At 31.2% G+C, this 16,538-nt stretch overlaps 1 protein-coding gene across 1 annotated transcript in view; it reads left to right on the top strand.

Annotated features, from left to right (window-relative positions):
* The first annotated feature begins 13,898 nt into the window (after positions 1-13,898).
* Positions 13,899-16,538, top strand: part of LOC138941832 (general odorant-binding protein 56d-like) — a 12,085-nt gene continuing 9,445 nt past the window's right edge. The window contains exon 1 of the mRNA XM_070311715.1: positions 13,899-14,029. Within this exon, the coding sequence (XP_070167816.1) occupies positions 14,000-14,029 (30 nt within the window). The 5' untranslated portion in view covers positions 13,899-13,999. The remainder of the gene's footprint in view (positions 14,030-16,538) is intronic.

The raw sequence follows: 16,538 nt of genomic DNA, 5'->3' as shown, positions 1-16,538 counted from the left end.
AAGAGTCTGTATAAATTAATGAATAATGTCTAAACATCAATGCCACGCGTATATCCGTCAGTGATTTACAATATAATGAGGAGATGATGTAATAATGACTAATATTGATCGGTCGATACGGTCACAAAAATAATAGTTATAAAAATATTATAAATAAAGATCAAAAAAACAAAAATCGTGAGGGAAAGGCTAATGCGACAGTTTATGGTAGTTAATCTTTAAACTTAATTTAAACTTTAAATTCAAATTCATATTTAAATCTCTAAATCAATCAGTTTTTAAATTTTTGGCAAGTTAGATGTTGTTTACTAATTTGAACAGATTCTATGCAGGTTTCAGTGAGTCTTCCTTTTTGATTATCGATTTTAATTTAAAATTTGACTGGAACAACAAATATATTATGTATGTCAGGTTTTAAAATATCAATGTAATCTCTTTATATATGTATATTTATGCTGAAGATGCATAAAAAACAATCCGAAACATACATTTTTAATAAACATTTATTACTAAAATTTAACAATAATAAATTCGCGCACCCATACCAGCGCCTTGGCTCTTATTTGTTAGTTTTCCCACTTAATTAACAATTAATAGAAATTTAAAAATAAAAAGTGCGGAACTAATACAAATTGCTATCTTTTGTTTAGTTAGCTGTGCTAACTTGTTTTATTAAATGTTATATTTGTGCCGCTTTATGTACCATAAACTACAATTCAATAATTTAAAGCATTTTCTAAAACATGCTTTAAATTATTGAATTGTAGTTTATGGTACATAAAGCGGCACAAATATAACATTTAATAAAACAAGTTAGCACAGCTAACTAAACAAAAGATAGCAATTAATAAAAATACAGAATTCAAAATTGAGAAATAACTTTCAAATTTATATCTAAAAATATTTTTATAGAGATATATTTAAAATAATTATAAAAAAGGACACTGTTATATCATTAATAATATAGAATTCTTTCTCTGAAATATGCTAAAATAATGGTTAAAACCGGTTTAGAAAACCATTATGTAAGATACACATTGGCGTAAGAAATTATTTTTTATATTAAAGAACTGTTATATTTTTAGACTAGGAAAATAATTGGATATTATTTTAGTCAATTGCTTTGGATAGTATTTTAATCAATCACTTTTAATATTCAATAGACATAATGATACAAAATGTTTCTGAAAAATGGATTGTCAAAAATTAATACAAGGATTACTATAATTTTATAGCATTTTTATTCTAGTATTAAGTGCGAAAAAATTTTTCTTTATGTTTATTCGTAAATAAATAAAAACACAATATTTTACATAAGATTTTTTTCGTACATATACATAAAGCGTTGTTATTTCAAGTCTCTTTAATAATTTTCTTTACTGATTTCAAGAATAAAAAAAATTATATAGTCATAACATAAAAAATTCATACTTCTGCAATTTTTTAATAATTTTCTGTAGAGTCAAACTTTGTCAAACTTTGATAGAGTTTTGCAAGCATGCTTAAAGAATTTACGAAAATTTGATTTTAAGATAAGAAAAAAATTATTATAACACACAACCATCGCTATCCTCTGCTCTCAAGACCACTCAGGAATTCTGGCCAACAGGATATATAAAATAGTTATTTTTAGATCATTTTTAAAGAAATGTGAATGACCTGTTACGAATAACCAATGTGTACAACATCCTGTTATAGGATATTGCCCGCAGAATCACATGTAAGTGTAGCAGAAACTACAAAGTGAACCTGTGACGGGCAAAGAACAAAAAATAATAGTATGAAAAATAAGATGATGTCTGAACTAATGATATTCCGTGGAATCTTCCGCGATATATTTGGCTAAATTTATGCGCTACCAACATTTCCTGATACTATATAGGGTGTCTCAAATATCTTTTTAATGACAGATTTGCTCGAATTTACTCATTTAAAGTTTATTTTTCTTTAGTAAAAGTAGGATATTATTATTTATTGCAGTTTTCAAATTTTTTAAAATCAGATATTTTTGTAACTAAGATTTAAATGAAAATTTTATTAAAATAAACTTTCTCTCTATCTAAAATTAATTGAACAATGCAGTTTTGTTATCTTATCTATGTAGTTCCTTGGAATTTAATTTAAGTAAAATTCTTTTTGTTCAATCGCTTATAACTTATAGCTTAGTAATTTTTCTTATAAAACATTCGATTTTAGAATATCCTATATATTTCTAGAATCGAAAAAATATCGAGCTATACAATATTTTGTAAAACATTTTATGATTCATCGTAAAAATATAGGCATATATTATTTAAATGTACTGTTTATTTAAATAAGAAGTTATAAAAACCTTGACATAAAAATTATAACACGTTATTTAATTAAGATGTCAAAAACAAATTAAGTTATTTTGCAATCCTAATCTTATCTGATTTTATCTTTGTGATTTCGTATAACACACATGCACGGGCGTTTTTTTTTTCAAATAAATAAATAAACAAGAATTTCTAAAATCTAATTTCCTTATAACTTATTCAACTAATTATTGAATTTCCAGTTACTAATATTCTATCGATAGAAGTATCGACAGATAGCCAATTCTATCGAGAAAAGATCTTACATAGTGTCTGCTATTATATTGGAAAATAGAATGATAAAATCGAATGGAATGGCAAAATGGAATTATATTGGCGAAATATAGCTACAGATTCTTGAAACAAGTTTTGGCATTTGCATAATGTTGGCAGAGATATGATAAAATTTGCAAATAAAACATGATCGTAAGTAATGGTAACCCTGAAACAGATCTTGGCATACTTTTAATATAATATGATAAAGATTGGAATCTTTCTGCATTTAATTGGTGCTCGTTTGATTTCTGTCAATCGAATATCAACAACAGATTCTGCGAACAGAATATAAGCTTAATGCGAATATAATTGGTGACATAGTATGTTGTAATTTCTGCTCGAATCTGTTGACAAACCACTACTAATATTTTCCTTATTATGATAGTAAAATGTTAAACCTTGGTTAGGTAATCCTTTCATATATGGCGCGAAGGACACCTATCTCATTTGAAAGTTAATCACGTCACGAAAACAAATTATATAAAATTAACTAGGATGATGTAGTATAATCATATCTATTATAAATTTATTCTCAGAATAAGCATATTTTAATTACAATAATTCTAAGAATATCCGATTGTATTATATATATATTTTTATGATTTCTGCAATAGATGGTACTTACTTTTAGATAAAATATTTATTTTGAATAATTACGATACAAACATGAAGACTTATTTATTATCAAGAGAAAAACATCATGCGTAAGTTTTATTTACAGGATATAAATTTTGCTTAATAATCTTCGAAAGACCATGTATTTAATTCTACATCTAATAAAACTAACTATCGTGATTTTAGTATTCGCATAAAATAATAAAACAAAATTAATGCTCAAATACACATCTGACATTTTCTCAATGGATGTCATTTAATGATATCAGTTTTATATTCTTTATTACCGTTGTATCACATGTCGTTGTTATATAACTACCATAAATAATCAGGGTCACATTACACATCTTTCACTTTAGTAACTTTTTAATGACTTGCTCATCTATGTTTTTTCTAACTAAAATTTATGTAATTCTTCTCTTTGCTTATGCTATTTCTCGTCTTAAATTAATGCGCAAGAAATACAATTCAATTGCAATAATAGATTCAATATTTATTAATCTCAAATATTTTATTAATCTTAATTTATATAACATGAATTTCTTTTAAAAGTGTCAACAATTTTAATAATATAATTAATTTTGAAAGTTTTAAGAATATATAATTAATTTCTTTAGATTTCTTTATTAAAAACTATTTTAATCAATTAACAGACATTTTAAAATTCTGTAGAATCAAAAAAATTTTTTAATGTCTTATGCAAGTCTTACTTATTATTAGTAACAAATTCTGAATTAGCATTTGTCGTTGAATATTAATAACTAAATTTGAAAATTTAAAAGCGTTCGTGTATGTTGGAAACGTGCATACATTTTCTGTCGTTATCGCAATTTATTATCCAAATTAGCAACTGTTATGTAATAACATGTATATTGGAGGGATATAACGGATATATAGCTCCCGAGTATTTCCCCACTTTGTGATGCGCACGAAAAAAAGTATTAAATAGAATATATGTATATATATATGTGTGTTGCATCATTATATCTCAACCTATAAAAACTCAGGACATCTTTAGAATATCCCAGTATCCACTTGATCGCAAATTAGTCTTCATCGCGTTAAAGAAACAGAAATCGAATATGAAGGCAATCATTATTATACTTACCATTACCATCGTTGTCGTCTTGGTAAGATTATTTTTTTATTAAAAATGATTAATATTTTATATTTTTTAATAGATACATACATACACAACATATACAGGATGTTCCAGGATAAATGTGGGCAATCTTTCGAGAGCATGTAAAAATAACTCCATAAGCTTCTATAAAATTTGTTTCTACAATGCATATCTACCGAGATATTTGTCTTTAAAGTTAACATTTGAAAAGCATTTTTCTTAAATAACTTTTATATTACTCTATAGATTTTAATAATTCGTAATAATTATTTTTATGTTAAGTATAAAGGTCTTTAAAATAGCGTGATAAATTTTTCGATACTACATAGAGAACCAGGGGCAGGCCACCTACAAACTTTCTAATTTACAAAGCTTTGAAGCTAGTGTAAAATTTCTTATTTTTAAATATATTTTTAGATCTTCCACATCTTTTTCTAAAAAAAAGATACTCTTGTTTCATTTCGTCAAAGCTAACTGTTTTCGAGAAAAACATATTTTATTGATAGTAAATAAATCCTTATTATCATTGTAAACAAATAAGAAATAATACTGGAGTATTATGGAAGATGCAACAATCGTTAATTCGTCGTACATGATGTTACGTTAGAAGGGGAGGAAGCCATATAGAACACTTTTTGTAATTTTGACTAATTTTTATTTTTTGAAATTTTATTTTATTATCTAAAGATTTACTTTCTATCGACAAATGTGTTTTTCTCGAAAACAATTAGTTTTGATGAAATGAAAAAAGAATATCTTTTTTTTAGAAAAAGATGTAAATAATTTAAAAAAAACGTATTAAAGAAATCTACCAACTTCAGTTCAAATTTTATAAGTTAAAAGGCTCATAAGATAGTCCTGGCTCTTCAATCTGGTATCAAGAAATTTATTATACTGTTTTAAAGAACTTTACTTATCATAAAAATAATTATTACAAATTATTAAAATATATAGAGTGACATAAAAATTATTTAAGAAAAATGCTTCTCATATTTTAACTGTAAAGGCAAACATTTTGGTGTAGAGAAATAAGTTCTAGAAAAAAATTTTATAAGATCTTATAGTGTTATTTTTCTCTGCTCTACGTGCCCACGAGAGATTGCAAATTTATCGGGATATCCTGTCCCGGTAAATATAATATAAATCTTTATTATACTTTATTTATTTTATTTCTAAATATGCTTAAAATTTCCATGTTCTACTTTTAAGTATTGTTATAAATTGTTACAAACGGTTCGTAAAAATAATCATTTATACAGCACTGAAAGATTGCAGAAACGTGGCATAGATCTTACATTGAAACAATGTAATATTGCATGGAAATTGCGAAATGTTTCTGCAACATTACTGCAAGCTTGTGGAACGTTGAAATGTCTACCCTTACAAATATTACAATGTAAGACTACAGTAATGTTACGATGCAATATATTTATAATATTGAAATACATTGCTACAAATATGCAAAATGCTTCAAATTTAATAGATAAACTCTAGAATATATAAAGATATCCAAGAGAGATAGAAAAAATGAATTACGCAATTACAACAAATTTTTGTCTCGTTTCTCTTGGATGTCTTTATATATTCTCAAAGTTTATCTATTAAAATCTAAAGTATCCTGCATATTAAAAAATTATTACCAAATTTTTGGTTTTATATAGGAATGGAATCTATTAAACAAATTATTGTTATGTAATCAATATCGCTATTTTATAAATAATTTACAAGTTTAAGAAATTGATAATGATTTAATTGAAATCATTTAATTTATAAAAGTTAAAATTTTATTTATATAAATATTAGACTTTATTTTACATCTTAAGTAAACAATAAATAGATAATTTTAACTTGGAAATATATAATTTAGATGTTTCTGTGTAATTAACGAATAATGGAATATTAGTGATGGAATATTATTATGTTGGAAATATCCATTTTGACATATTAAAAAATTCATTTTATTAGAAAGAAATAATCTTGTTTGTGAAAAAATGTTATGTACGTTTATGTATTTATTTATTTATTTAATAGATAGTCAAAAAAGTTTGATCCGATATAATCTCATTTAGGATTCCGCACTAGCTATAAGATTCTAAATTCTTTAATATAAGAAATGAGATTTTTAAGGTAGTTGTCTCGCAAATCGCGATTAACAAGAAAAATTTGGAAACTTAATTATACATTAATAAATGTGATATCTACACGTTTGTACAACTTAAAAACAATTGATCGTCCCGAATACGAGATAATCGCAATCAAAAATTGCACTCTTTATATCGCATACGCAAAACGTACGAAAATCTCGTATTTTGAATTTTAACAATTAGAAGAATAACAAAAAAGTAATGAAAAACTAACATAAAGTATAAGAATACTTCAGGAATTTTATTAAAAAAGAATGAAATTATTAACCGTTTAGTTTTAGAAATATAATAATAAAAAGACCTCGCGGTATCATTTTATCCTTGTTTTTCATCAAAAGTTAGACAAAGACAGATGATACTCGCGAAAATGTTACGGGCGTTGACTTGGCAATAGACAAAAATAATACAGAAAATGTTCAAAAGTTTTTAATCGGTAACCGTAGGTAGTCGGATGTTTTAACCACAGACTTCTATATGATATACTAGACTGCTAACAGCGATGTAACAGGTGAAGCTAGAGCAGCCATTTACAATTAGACAAAATATAAGGTGTCCGATAAGTAAGTGACCGAATGAAAGGTAGAGATAGATTGGGTCAAACTGAGTTGAAAAGTTCTGATCCATTTTTTTTATAATGCTTAATAAAGGAGTTATTATTGATTAAGTCTATCCAATCAGCGCCGATCTTTAGTCGCACGCCTGGTAGTGTGCGTGAGCGCTTCGTCGCTACGGCGATGTACATTATCAGGCGAGCGGCTAACTGACGTACGTTCAACTAAAAGTCGGCGCTGATGGGCCAGACTTTACTCAATAATAACTTCTTTATTAAACGTTATAGAAAAAAGTGGTATAGGATTTTTCTTTTCAGTTTGACCCAATCTATCTCCATCTTTCGTTTGGTCATTTACTTGTCGGACACCGTGTATACAGGGTGATTCAAAACAACCTTCTGTCCTTACAATGTCATATATTTGACACTATTCTAAGACGATTTTTCCTTTGCCAAAATTTTTTCCGAAGCTTAGTTTTTCAATTATAAGCCAAAATAGTTAATGAATTACAGACCGCATACGGGCGGCAGGCAGGAACGGCGCAACTTACCGTTCGATGCTGGTGATTATGTGAGGCGCTCGCTGCGATCAACTGTTTGCTACATGCGATGGAGTGTATGTGTGAGAGAGAACGTATTCGCGTATACACGCACACATAACATTCTCTCTCTCTCTCTCTCTCTCTCTCTCTCTCTCTCTCTCTGGAGGAGAAGACGTGTCAAACATCGCTCCGCAAAAGTAATAACTTTTAAACGGTTAAATAGTTACGGGGAGTGATAGAAAGTTATTCAAGTCATAGCGGCATAGACCGGCATTAGCCATGAGTGTTATCTAGCCGGAATATGCTGTTTTGTGGGCGTGAGAAGTGCATTTTCTGTTTGGGACACCAAAGTCTCACACGGAAGGTAGACATTAAAGGTGGACACAAAAGTGCTGACGTATGACAGTGGAACAGAGGTGACTGATCGCTTACGCTGATATTTGCGGTTTCGGCCGATAATTATCCGCATGGACGATGAATATGCTGAATATCGATGCTCGGCATGTAAAAAGACAATAAAAAATCAGGTGGTAACATGCAAGTCTTGCTATCAGGTGAATCGAATTAAGCTGTTTTACCATCCAGGATGTGTAAGCAAGCATAGGATTTACGATAAAAATCAAGAATTGGTACCGTGTTCTGGCCCATTTGACAGATTTACAATTGAAAGTGAAGCAGACATGAAGAAGGCATCGGCAGTGGCCGGGAGTGGCAGGGACAGGCTAGGATCTACAGGATCTACAGGTTCGTTTACGACGCCAAGTAGTGGAAATAGAATATCAGGAGCGAGTGGATCATCGACTATTGACGTAAAAATAGATTGGCTGGTAAAAGTTGTAAAAGAAATAAAGGATGAAACAGCATGTAAGAAGGAAATTAAAATGATGGTCAAGGAAATAGTTCGTGAAGAATTGGGAAATGTAAAGCAGAAATTGCTGGAAGAGCTGAAAAGAATGATACAGGGAGAAGGAAGTGGATCAACAGGAGGAATACAAAGGAGCTATAGTGAAGCGGTTAAAGAGAAAAAGAAAGAGAATGTTATAATTATCAAACCCAAGATTCAACAAGAGAGTGAAGTTACAAAAAAATTGATAAAAGAAAAGGTAGATATCAAAAACATGGCGATGGGAATAACGAAGCTAAAAAAAGGAAGCAAGAGAACAGTGATCATGGGTTGTGAAACTGGAGAAGAAATGAAAACGCTGAAAGCCACAGTGCAGGATAAACTAGGAGAAAATTTCAAAGTTACGGAATCACCGCAGATGAAGCCTAAAATAAAAATTATCAATGTCAGCGAAGAAGAAATGAGATTGGATGATGATGACTTAATAACTACAATCAAGAAGCAGAATAGAATTGATGCAATAAATGATGGATTCCAAATGCGAATAGTGAAGAAAATAGTTAAAGAAAAAAGAAATGATAGTAATCAACTTAGAAGAAACGAAAAAGAAGAAGGTTCGATAATAATTGAAGTAGATGAAGAAACGCATGAATTGATGTTAAAAAAAGGGAAACTAAATGTAGGATGGAGAAAATGTCCTATATTCAATCACATTAATGTTAAAAGATGCTTTAAATGCTGGGGATACTATCATATTGCAAAAAACTGTACGCGAGATGAAACATGCCACAAATGTGCGGGAAATCATAAAGCGATTGAATGTACGGCAACAAAGAAAAAATGTGTAAATTGTATGTTTAAAATTCGAACATACAACCTGAAGATAAGTGATGAACACGACGCCCTTAGCCCAGAATGTCCAACATTTAAAAGGGCGATACAGGAGGAGAAGAGGAGAGCCGGCTGGGAAGATGCGAAATAGCAACTACAGAAGGAAGCGGAAATAATATTGTATACAAACGCGCAAAGTTTGATGGCGCATAAAGATGAGATACAACATCAGATTATGAAGAAAGTAAATCCAGCATTCATAGCGTTATCAGAGACAAGATTGACCGCTGAAATTGAAGACAGTAAAGTGAACGTGCCAGGTTATAGTATAATTAGATGCGATGCTGAAAATAGAAATACAGGAGGGGTTGTTTTATATATAAGGAATGATGTTAAATATGAAATAGTATTAGTAAAAAAATTAGAATCGAATTGTTGGTGTGCTGCGATTGAGGTGAAAGACAAATTGTATAGAGGAATAATAATGGTAATATATCATTCACCGAGTGCATCGCATGGTGATTTCGTGAGATTTCTGGAGGATATAATAGAAGAGTTAATAATACGGGGAGAATGTATGGTAATAGGAGACTTTAATATAGATATTATGTTAGATTCGTTTTATACAAGGAAGTTACAAACGACAATGTTGAGCTTAGGCATGAAACAATATGTAAATAAACCGACGAGAATTACGAAAGATAGTAAAACAATTATAGATTTAATTTTTGCTAATAATAAAATAGAAGTGCAGGTAATGCATGAACCTAAAATAACGGACCATGCGTGGCTAAAAGTTGAACTGAATGCGAATAAATTTGATAATAAATACAGAGAACTTAGTGTTAGGAATTATAGAGAATTTAATATAGATGAATTTATTAAATTAGTGGAAAATAAATTAGAGAAAAACCAAGATATGAATATCAGTGTGAGAGCGAAGAAATTTGTTGATAGTATAGTAAATGCGTTGGACGCTACAGCACCTAGAAAAAATTTTAGAATTCCGAGAATATGGGAAGGGAAAAAATGGTTTTCGGATGAAATAAGAGAAGCAGCGGCCAAAAGGGATGAGGCATATAGGAAGGCATTGTATGATGACACGGAACAAAATTGGTTGCAATTTAAAATTGAAAGAAATACAGTAGTTAAATTAATTAAGACAAAGAAGAAAGAATATTATGAAAATATGATAGATCTTAATAAAGAAAATCCTACATCTATGTGGAAAACACTAAAAGAAATAATTAGAGGCGAACCAGGAGGTAAGAGGGAAGTAGAGAATATAGATTTTGAAATATTAAACAGTACTGAAGGATGCAATATAGCAGATAAATTTAATTTATATTATATACAAAGTATTAATAGTATAGTAAAATCTATAAATGGGAGTAAAACTGGAAATGCATGTAAAAGAATTATTTATGTTATTGAAAACGAGGGAATTATGGAAAATTTTGAAATGATTAGTATAGAGCATTTACAGGAAATTGTTATGGGACTACCGAAAAAGAAAGGTACAGAGGAGGGAATAACTAGCGATATATTAAAGACAGCATTTTGCGTAATAAAAGAGGAATTTGTTGATATAATAAATAATTCTTTAAAGGAAGGTTGCTGTCCAAAAGGTTGGAAAACGTCTACAATAATACCGATTCCAAAAGTAGAGAAAGCTAGAAAAGCAAGTGAAGTTAGGCCTATAAATATATTACCAATATTTGAAAAAGTGTTAGAATTAGTAGCTAAAAAGCAAATTGAAACATATTTGGAAGATAACTGTATTATAACAGAACATCAGTCGGGCTTTAGAAAACAGTATTCGTGTGAAACAGCGATTCAAACAGTCATTGATGAGTGGAAATTGATAGTTAGTGAGGCAAAAATGGTAGGGGTAATTTTCATGGATCTTAAGCGAGCCTTTGAAACAATAGATAGAGAAAGATTATTAGAGAAATTATATCAATATGGAATTAGGGGAATGGTTATAGAATGGTTAAGATCATATTTAAAGGATAGAACACAGCAGGTTCAATTTAACAATAAATGGTCTAAATTAATGACCACAGAATATGGAGTACCGCAAGGATCTGTATTAGGACCTTTATTATTTATAGTATATATAAATGATATAATAAAAATCTGTCCAGAAGGATGTAGTATAAAAATGTTTGCAGATGATACGTTAATATATGTAACTGGAGAAAGCAGCGCGGAATTAGAGGGCAAAATGAATATGGCATTTACTATAGTAGAAGAGTGGATGAATATAAATAAGTTAAAAATGAATGCAAGAAAAACGAAATATATGATTGTTAGAAGTATAAGAAAAGAACTGCGAGGTAATATAACATTGAAATGTTTGGATGGAACTGAGATTGAACGTGTGGAAATAATGAAATACCTAGGCATAATTATTGACGATAGACTACGATTTAAGGACCACTGTGATTATATGCTAAAGAAAATAGGGAAAAAAACGAGTTTTTTGAATAGAATAGGTAATTATATATCGGCATACACTAGATGTATTGTATATAAGACAATTATAGCACCTCACTTTGAGTATTGTGCGACGCTGTTAATTGATATGGGAGAAACACAGCTGAGTAAATTGCAAAAAGCACAAAACCGGGCCATGAGGATCATATTGCAATGTGATAGACATACCAAAGTGGAGCGTATGCTGCAAGCGCTGCAGTTTATGTCCATAAAACAGAGGCTATATTATAATGTGTGTATATTTATTTTTAAGGTTTTAAGGAACATGTTACCGGAGCAATTAAGAAATAGGTTAGAAATTGTGGGAAATAAGAGTGAAAGGCAAACACGACAAGCTGGGGATATTGCAATAAAATATCGCAGAACAAGGAGTGCGCAAAAGAGTATGTTTTACGAAGGAGTGAAAATGTATAACGCCTTGCCAGCTGAAATAAAGCGGAATGAAAGAATTGTGCCGTTTAAGCGAATGTTAAAGGAGTATATTGTAATTAATGTAAACTAGATTTGTATTACAAATAGCTGAGAAAGCTAATAAAGATCAATCAATCTCTCTCTCTCTCTCTCTCTCTCTCTCTCTCTCTCTCTCTCTCTCTCTCTCTCTCTCTCTCTCTCTCTCTCTCTCTCTCTCTCTCTCTCTCTCTCTCTCTCTCCCTCCCTCCCTCCCTCCCTCCCTCCCTCCCTCCCTCCCTCCCTCTCCCTCTCTCCTCTCCCTCTCCCTCTCCCTCTCCCTCTCCCCCTCTCTATCTCTCTCTCTCTCTCTTACACCCATCGCATTTAGTAAACAACTCATCGCACACACGCACTCTCTCTCTCTCTCTTTCTCTCTCTTTCTCTCTCTCTCTCTCTCTCTCTCTCTCACTGATTTTTACCTTTTATGTAGTAATTCGTTGCCCTCATACGACTCAATAAGTAATACTTCCGTGCAACACAACGAGTAACTAGCAAACTTTTTTCACTCACAAATTGTACCACTTATCGAACTTTTACGAATTAATCCACACACTTTATCGATAAATTGAAAAGTGGCCACTTTTTTTTGTCTGAAACATTTCTTTCTATCTTGCTTTATTTTTTAGATATTTAAGTGTCAATATAAATGCCCAATCCTATATATATATATATATACAGGGTGTTTCAGAACAACCATCCTTAAAATGACGTATTCCTGATATGATTCTAAGACGATTTTTCCTTTACCAAAATTTGAATTGAAGCGTAATTTTTGAGTTATAAGCAAAAATAGTTAGCAAATCATGCGTCGAGTACAGAAGGCAGGCAGGAGCGGCGCAACGCGCCGCAGCTGACGGTCCGATGCGTGATTACCACCGCATGAGTCGCTAACTATTTTACCTTATAACATAAAATTATGCTTTAAATAACATTTTGGTAAAGAAGAAAATGTCTTAAAATTACGTCAGGAATACGTATTTAAAATAACGTCACTTTAGCGAAAGTTGTTCCGAATCGCCGCTCGTCGGATGCTGCGATCAGCTGATTGCTACACGCGATGTGTGTATGGTGGAGTGTGTGCGTAAAGGGAAGGAAGAGACAGATAGGATGAGGAACGGAAGAAGGGAATGAGGGAGAGACGTTTATACAGACGCACGCACGTACGCATACTTTTTTTCTCGCCCTCTTTCTCTCTTTTACACAACACTTATACACTCTCTCATTCGGTCACTCATTTGGTCACTCATTCACAAACTCACTCGCTCACCTGCTCACTCACAGCGTAGCGAATCTTCATACTACGTATTATCGTTAACTGCTGCACGATTATTATTTAGCGACGGACCGCGGAGACTGCGCGATCACATTGTTACGTTGCCTAGCGATGCGAGAAACGCGACATGTACCGTACAAGTTGCGACGTGCGTGTGGCGCGTGGCGCGTGATTGACGCGAGATAAGACGATTTCAAAATAATAATTATTTAGAAATAGTTATAATTTTTATAAATAAGTAATTTTTTTAAGTACGTCATTATAGGTTTCATGTTTTCTACCGCATTCGTAATGCGAAGGTTTTAGAAGATCGTTCCGCATTCGTAATGCGAAGGTTTTAGAAGATCGTTCGTCTTATCTCGCGTCAATCACGCGCCACGCGTCACACGCACGTCGCCACTTGCACGATACATGTCGCGTTTCTCGCATCGCTAGGCAACGTAACAATGTGATCGCGCAGTCTCCGCGGTCCGTCGCTAAATAATAAACGTGCAGTAGTTAACGATAATACGTAGTATGAAGATTCGCTACGCTGTGAGTGAGCAGGTGAGTGAGTGAGTTTGTGAATGAGTGACCAAATGAGTGACCGAATGAGAGAGTGTATAAGTGTTGTGTAAAAGAGAGAAAGAGAGCGAGAAAAAAAGTGTATGTGTACGTGCGTGCGTATGCATAAACGTCTCTCCCTCATTCCTTCCTTCCTTTCCTCTTCCTCTCACTCTCACTCTCACTCTCACAGTACTCTGCGTTGATACCACTGCTTTCACTCTCACTCTCACTCTCACTCTCACTCTCACTCTCACTCTCACTCTCACTCTCACTCTCACTCACTCTCTCTCTCTCTCTCTCTCTCTCTCTCTCTCTCTCTCTCTCTCTCTCTCTCTCTCTATCTGTGTCTCCCTTCCTTTTACGCACACATTCCACCATACACACATCGCGTGTAGCAATCAACTGATCGCAGCATCCGACGAGCGGCGATCCGCAACAACTTTCGCTAAAGTGACGTTATTTTAAATACATATTCCTGGCGTATAATTCTAAGACATTTTCTTCTTTACCAAAATTTTATTTAAAGCATAATTTTGTTATAAAATAAAATAGTTAGCGACTCATGCGTGGTAGTCACACGTCGGACGGTCAGCTGCGGCGCGTTGCGCCGCTCCTAGCTGCCTTCTGTACTCGACGCGTAATTTGCTATTTTTGTTTATAACTCAAAAATTACGCTTCAATTCAAATTTTGGTAAAGGAAAAATCATCTTAGAATCGTATCAGGAATACGTCATTTTAAGGATGGAAGGTTGTTCTGAAACACCCTGTATATGTATATATACATACATACATACATACATACATACATACATATATATATATATATATATATATATATATATATATATATATATATATATATATTTACATATATATATATATATTTGCTGTTAGTTTTAGATATGTCTCCCCCGAATCTCTGGACCATGAAAATAATCATTTGCAGTGAATTGTTCATTGTGCAATGTTCATTACAGATTGTAGCGTATTTACTGGGAATACCATTTTGTCTTTTTATCACATCCAACCAGGCTATCAATCAATTTTTATTTTTGAAGGGAAAGCTGCAATATTTCATATGAGAAAGTGTTGATTTATAAATATTTAATGCATATTTAATAACACATAGAAATAATTAGTTTTTAAAAAAATAAGAGAAACAGGTTATATGTATTTATTGAAGAAAATTAATATTTCTTCCTTTAGAATATCTACTTGAACAGCCAAATATGCTACAAATCATTAGCATCTTTATTTTTATATGTGCATTATATATAAATTTGATATTTTTAGTTTATTTTTACTTTCTAAAATGTTTTAAATGTATACGTTTAAAAAATGTGTGAATGACGTTTGAATCGATCGAATATCGAATTCGTATCGATATTCTGCTCAATTGTAAATAATTGCCCTGGCTTCACGTGTTCTTATATAAAATATAGCCGTATTAGCAATCTAGTATATTATATAGAAGTCTATGGTTTTAAACGTTGGCTCAGAGTATAAAATTTTGGATTGTAATGTCGCGAAACAACAACCTTAATTCTCTAATAATCTAAATATTGATAATTGTAATAATCCAATCTGATTCTTTTTAGCACAATAGACGCATATTATGACAATTGTCACTTTTAAAAACTGTTCATTAAATACAACTTTGTTAAAAAATACATATATTTGGTGACATAATTATTTATTTACAAGGACAATAAGTAAAATAAATAAAGTATATAATAGAGATCGCAATTTTTATCTGTTTCAATAATTTCTCCATTTATGTAACTTTGGATTGCACCAAGATCACTTCAAAAATATCTATTTTTGTTATTTTTATGATTTCTTGACATAATATATATACAATACATATATGCATTGTATGTATACAGAGTGAGCCTGATAAAAAGTCCACCATGCTTTTCTCGAAAACGTTTTAGAGATAGAGGAAGATATCCATTATCAAATTTGTAGAACAAATAGGGGCACATATTTTGATGATCTTGAATAACCTTGATTGTCCATTTTTCACACAAGAACTAAAAAAATTTTTTTTTTTTAATGGAAAGGGATATTTTGTAGTTACTCTATCGATAGTACTCAATGAGCTTAATAACTTGTATATTAGAGTACCTTTCGAAAATTCAACCGTTGTCAGGATATCAACAAAATAAATCAGAATAAAAATTTGGAATCAATTTTTTTTATTATTATAATAAACGTTCAAAATGTTCACCATGTTGAGCCAGACATACCTGTAGTCTTCGTGGAAAGCTTGGTTGTACTTCTTCTAACTCTTGTATGGTTATTTCGCGAAAAAATATTTTTTATTCTTTCTACCATATTTTCTCGAGTGGTAAGACATTGAAAGTAAGCAAACTCCTTCACTCTTTCCCAGAGATAAAAATTTGAACATGTTAAGTCGGGTGATCTCGCAGGAAATAATAGAGGATCACCTCTACCTATCCATTTGGAAATATTCTATTGAGCTCTTGCTTAGTACTCTGCGTTGATA

This window comes from Polyergus mexicanus, unplaced genomic scaffold (assembly GCF_030449975.1).
Source record: "Polyergus mexicanus isolate NDT 795.1 unplaced genomic scaffold, iyPolMexi1.0 SCAF_20, whole genome shotgun sequence".
Lineage (NCBI taxonomy): Eukaryota > Metazoa > Arthropoda > Insecta > Hymenoptera > Formicidae > Polyergus > Polyergus mexicanus.
The sequence above is the reverse complement of the archived record's forward strand: the minus strand, read 5'-3'. Positions and strand labels throughout refer to the sequence as shown.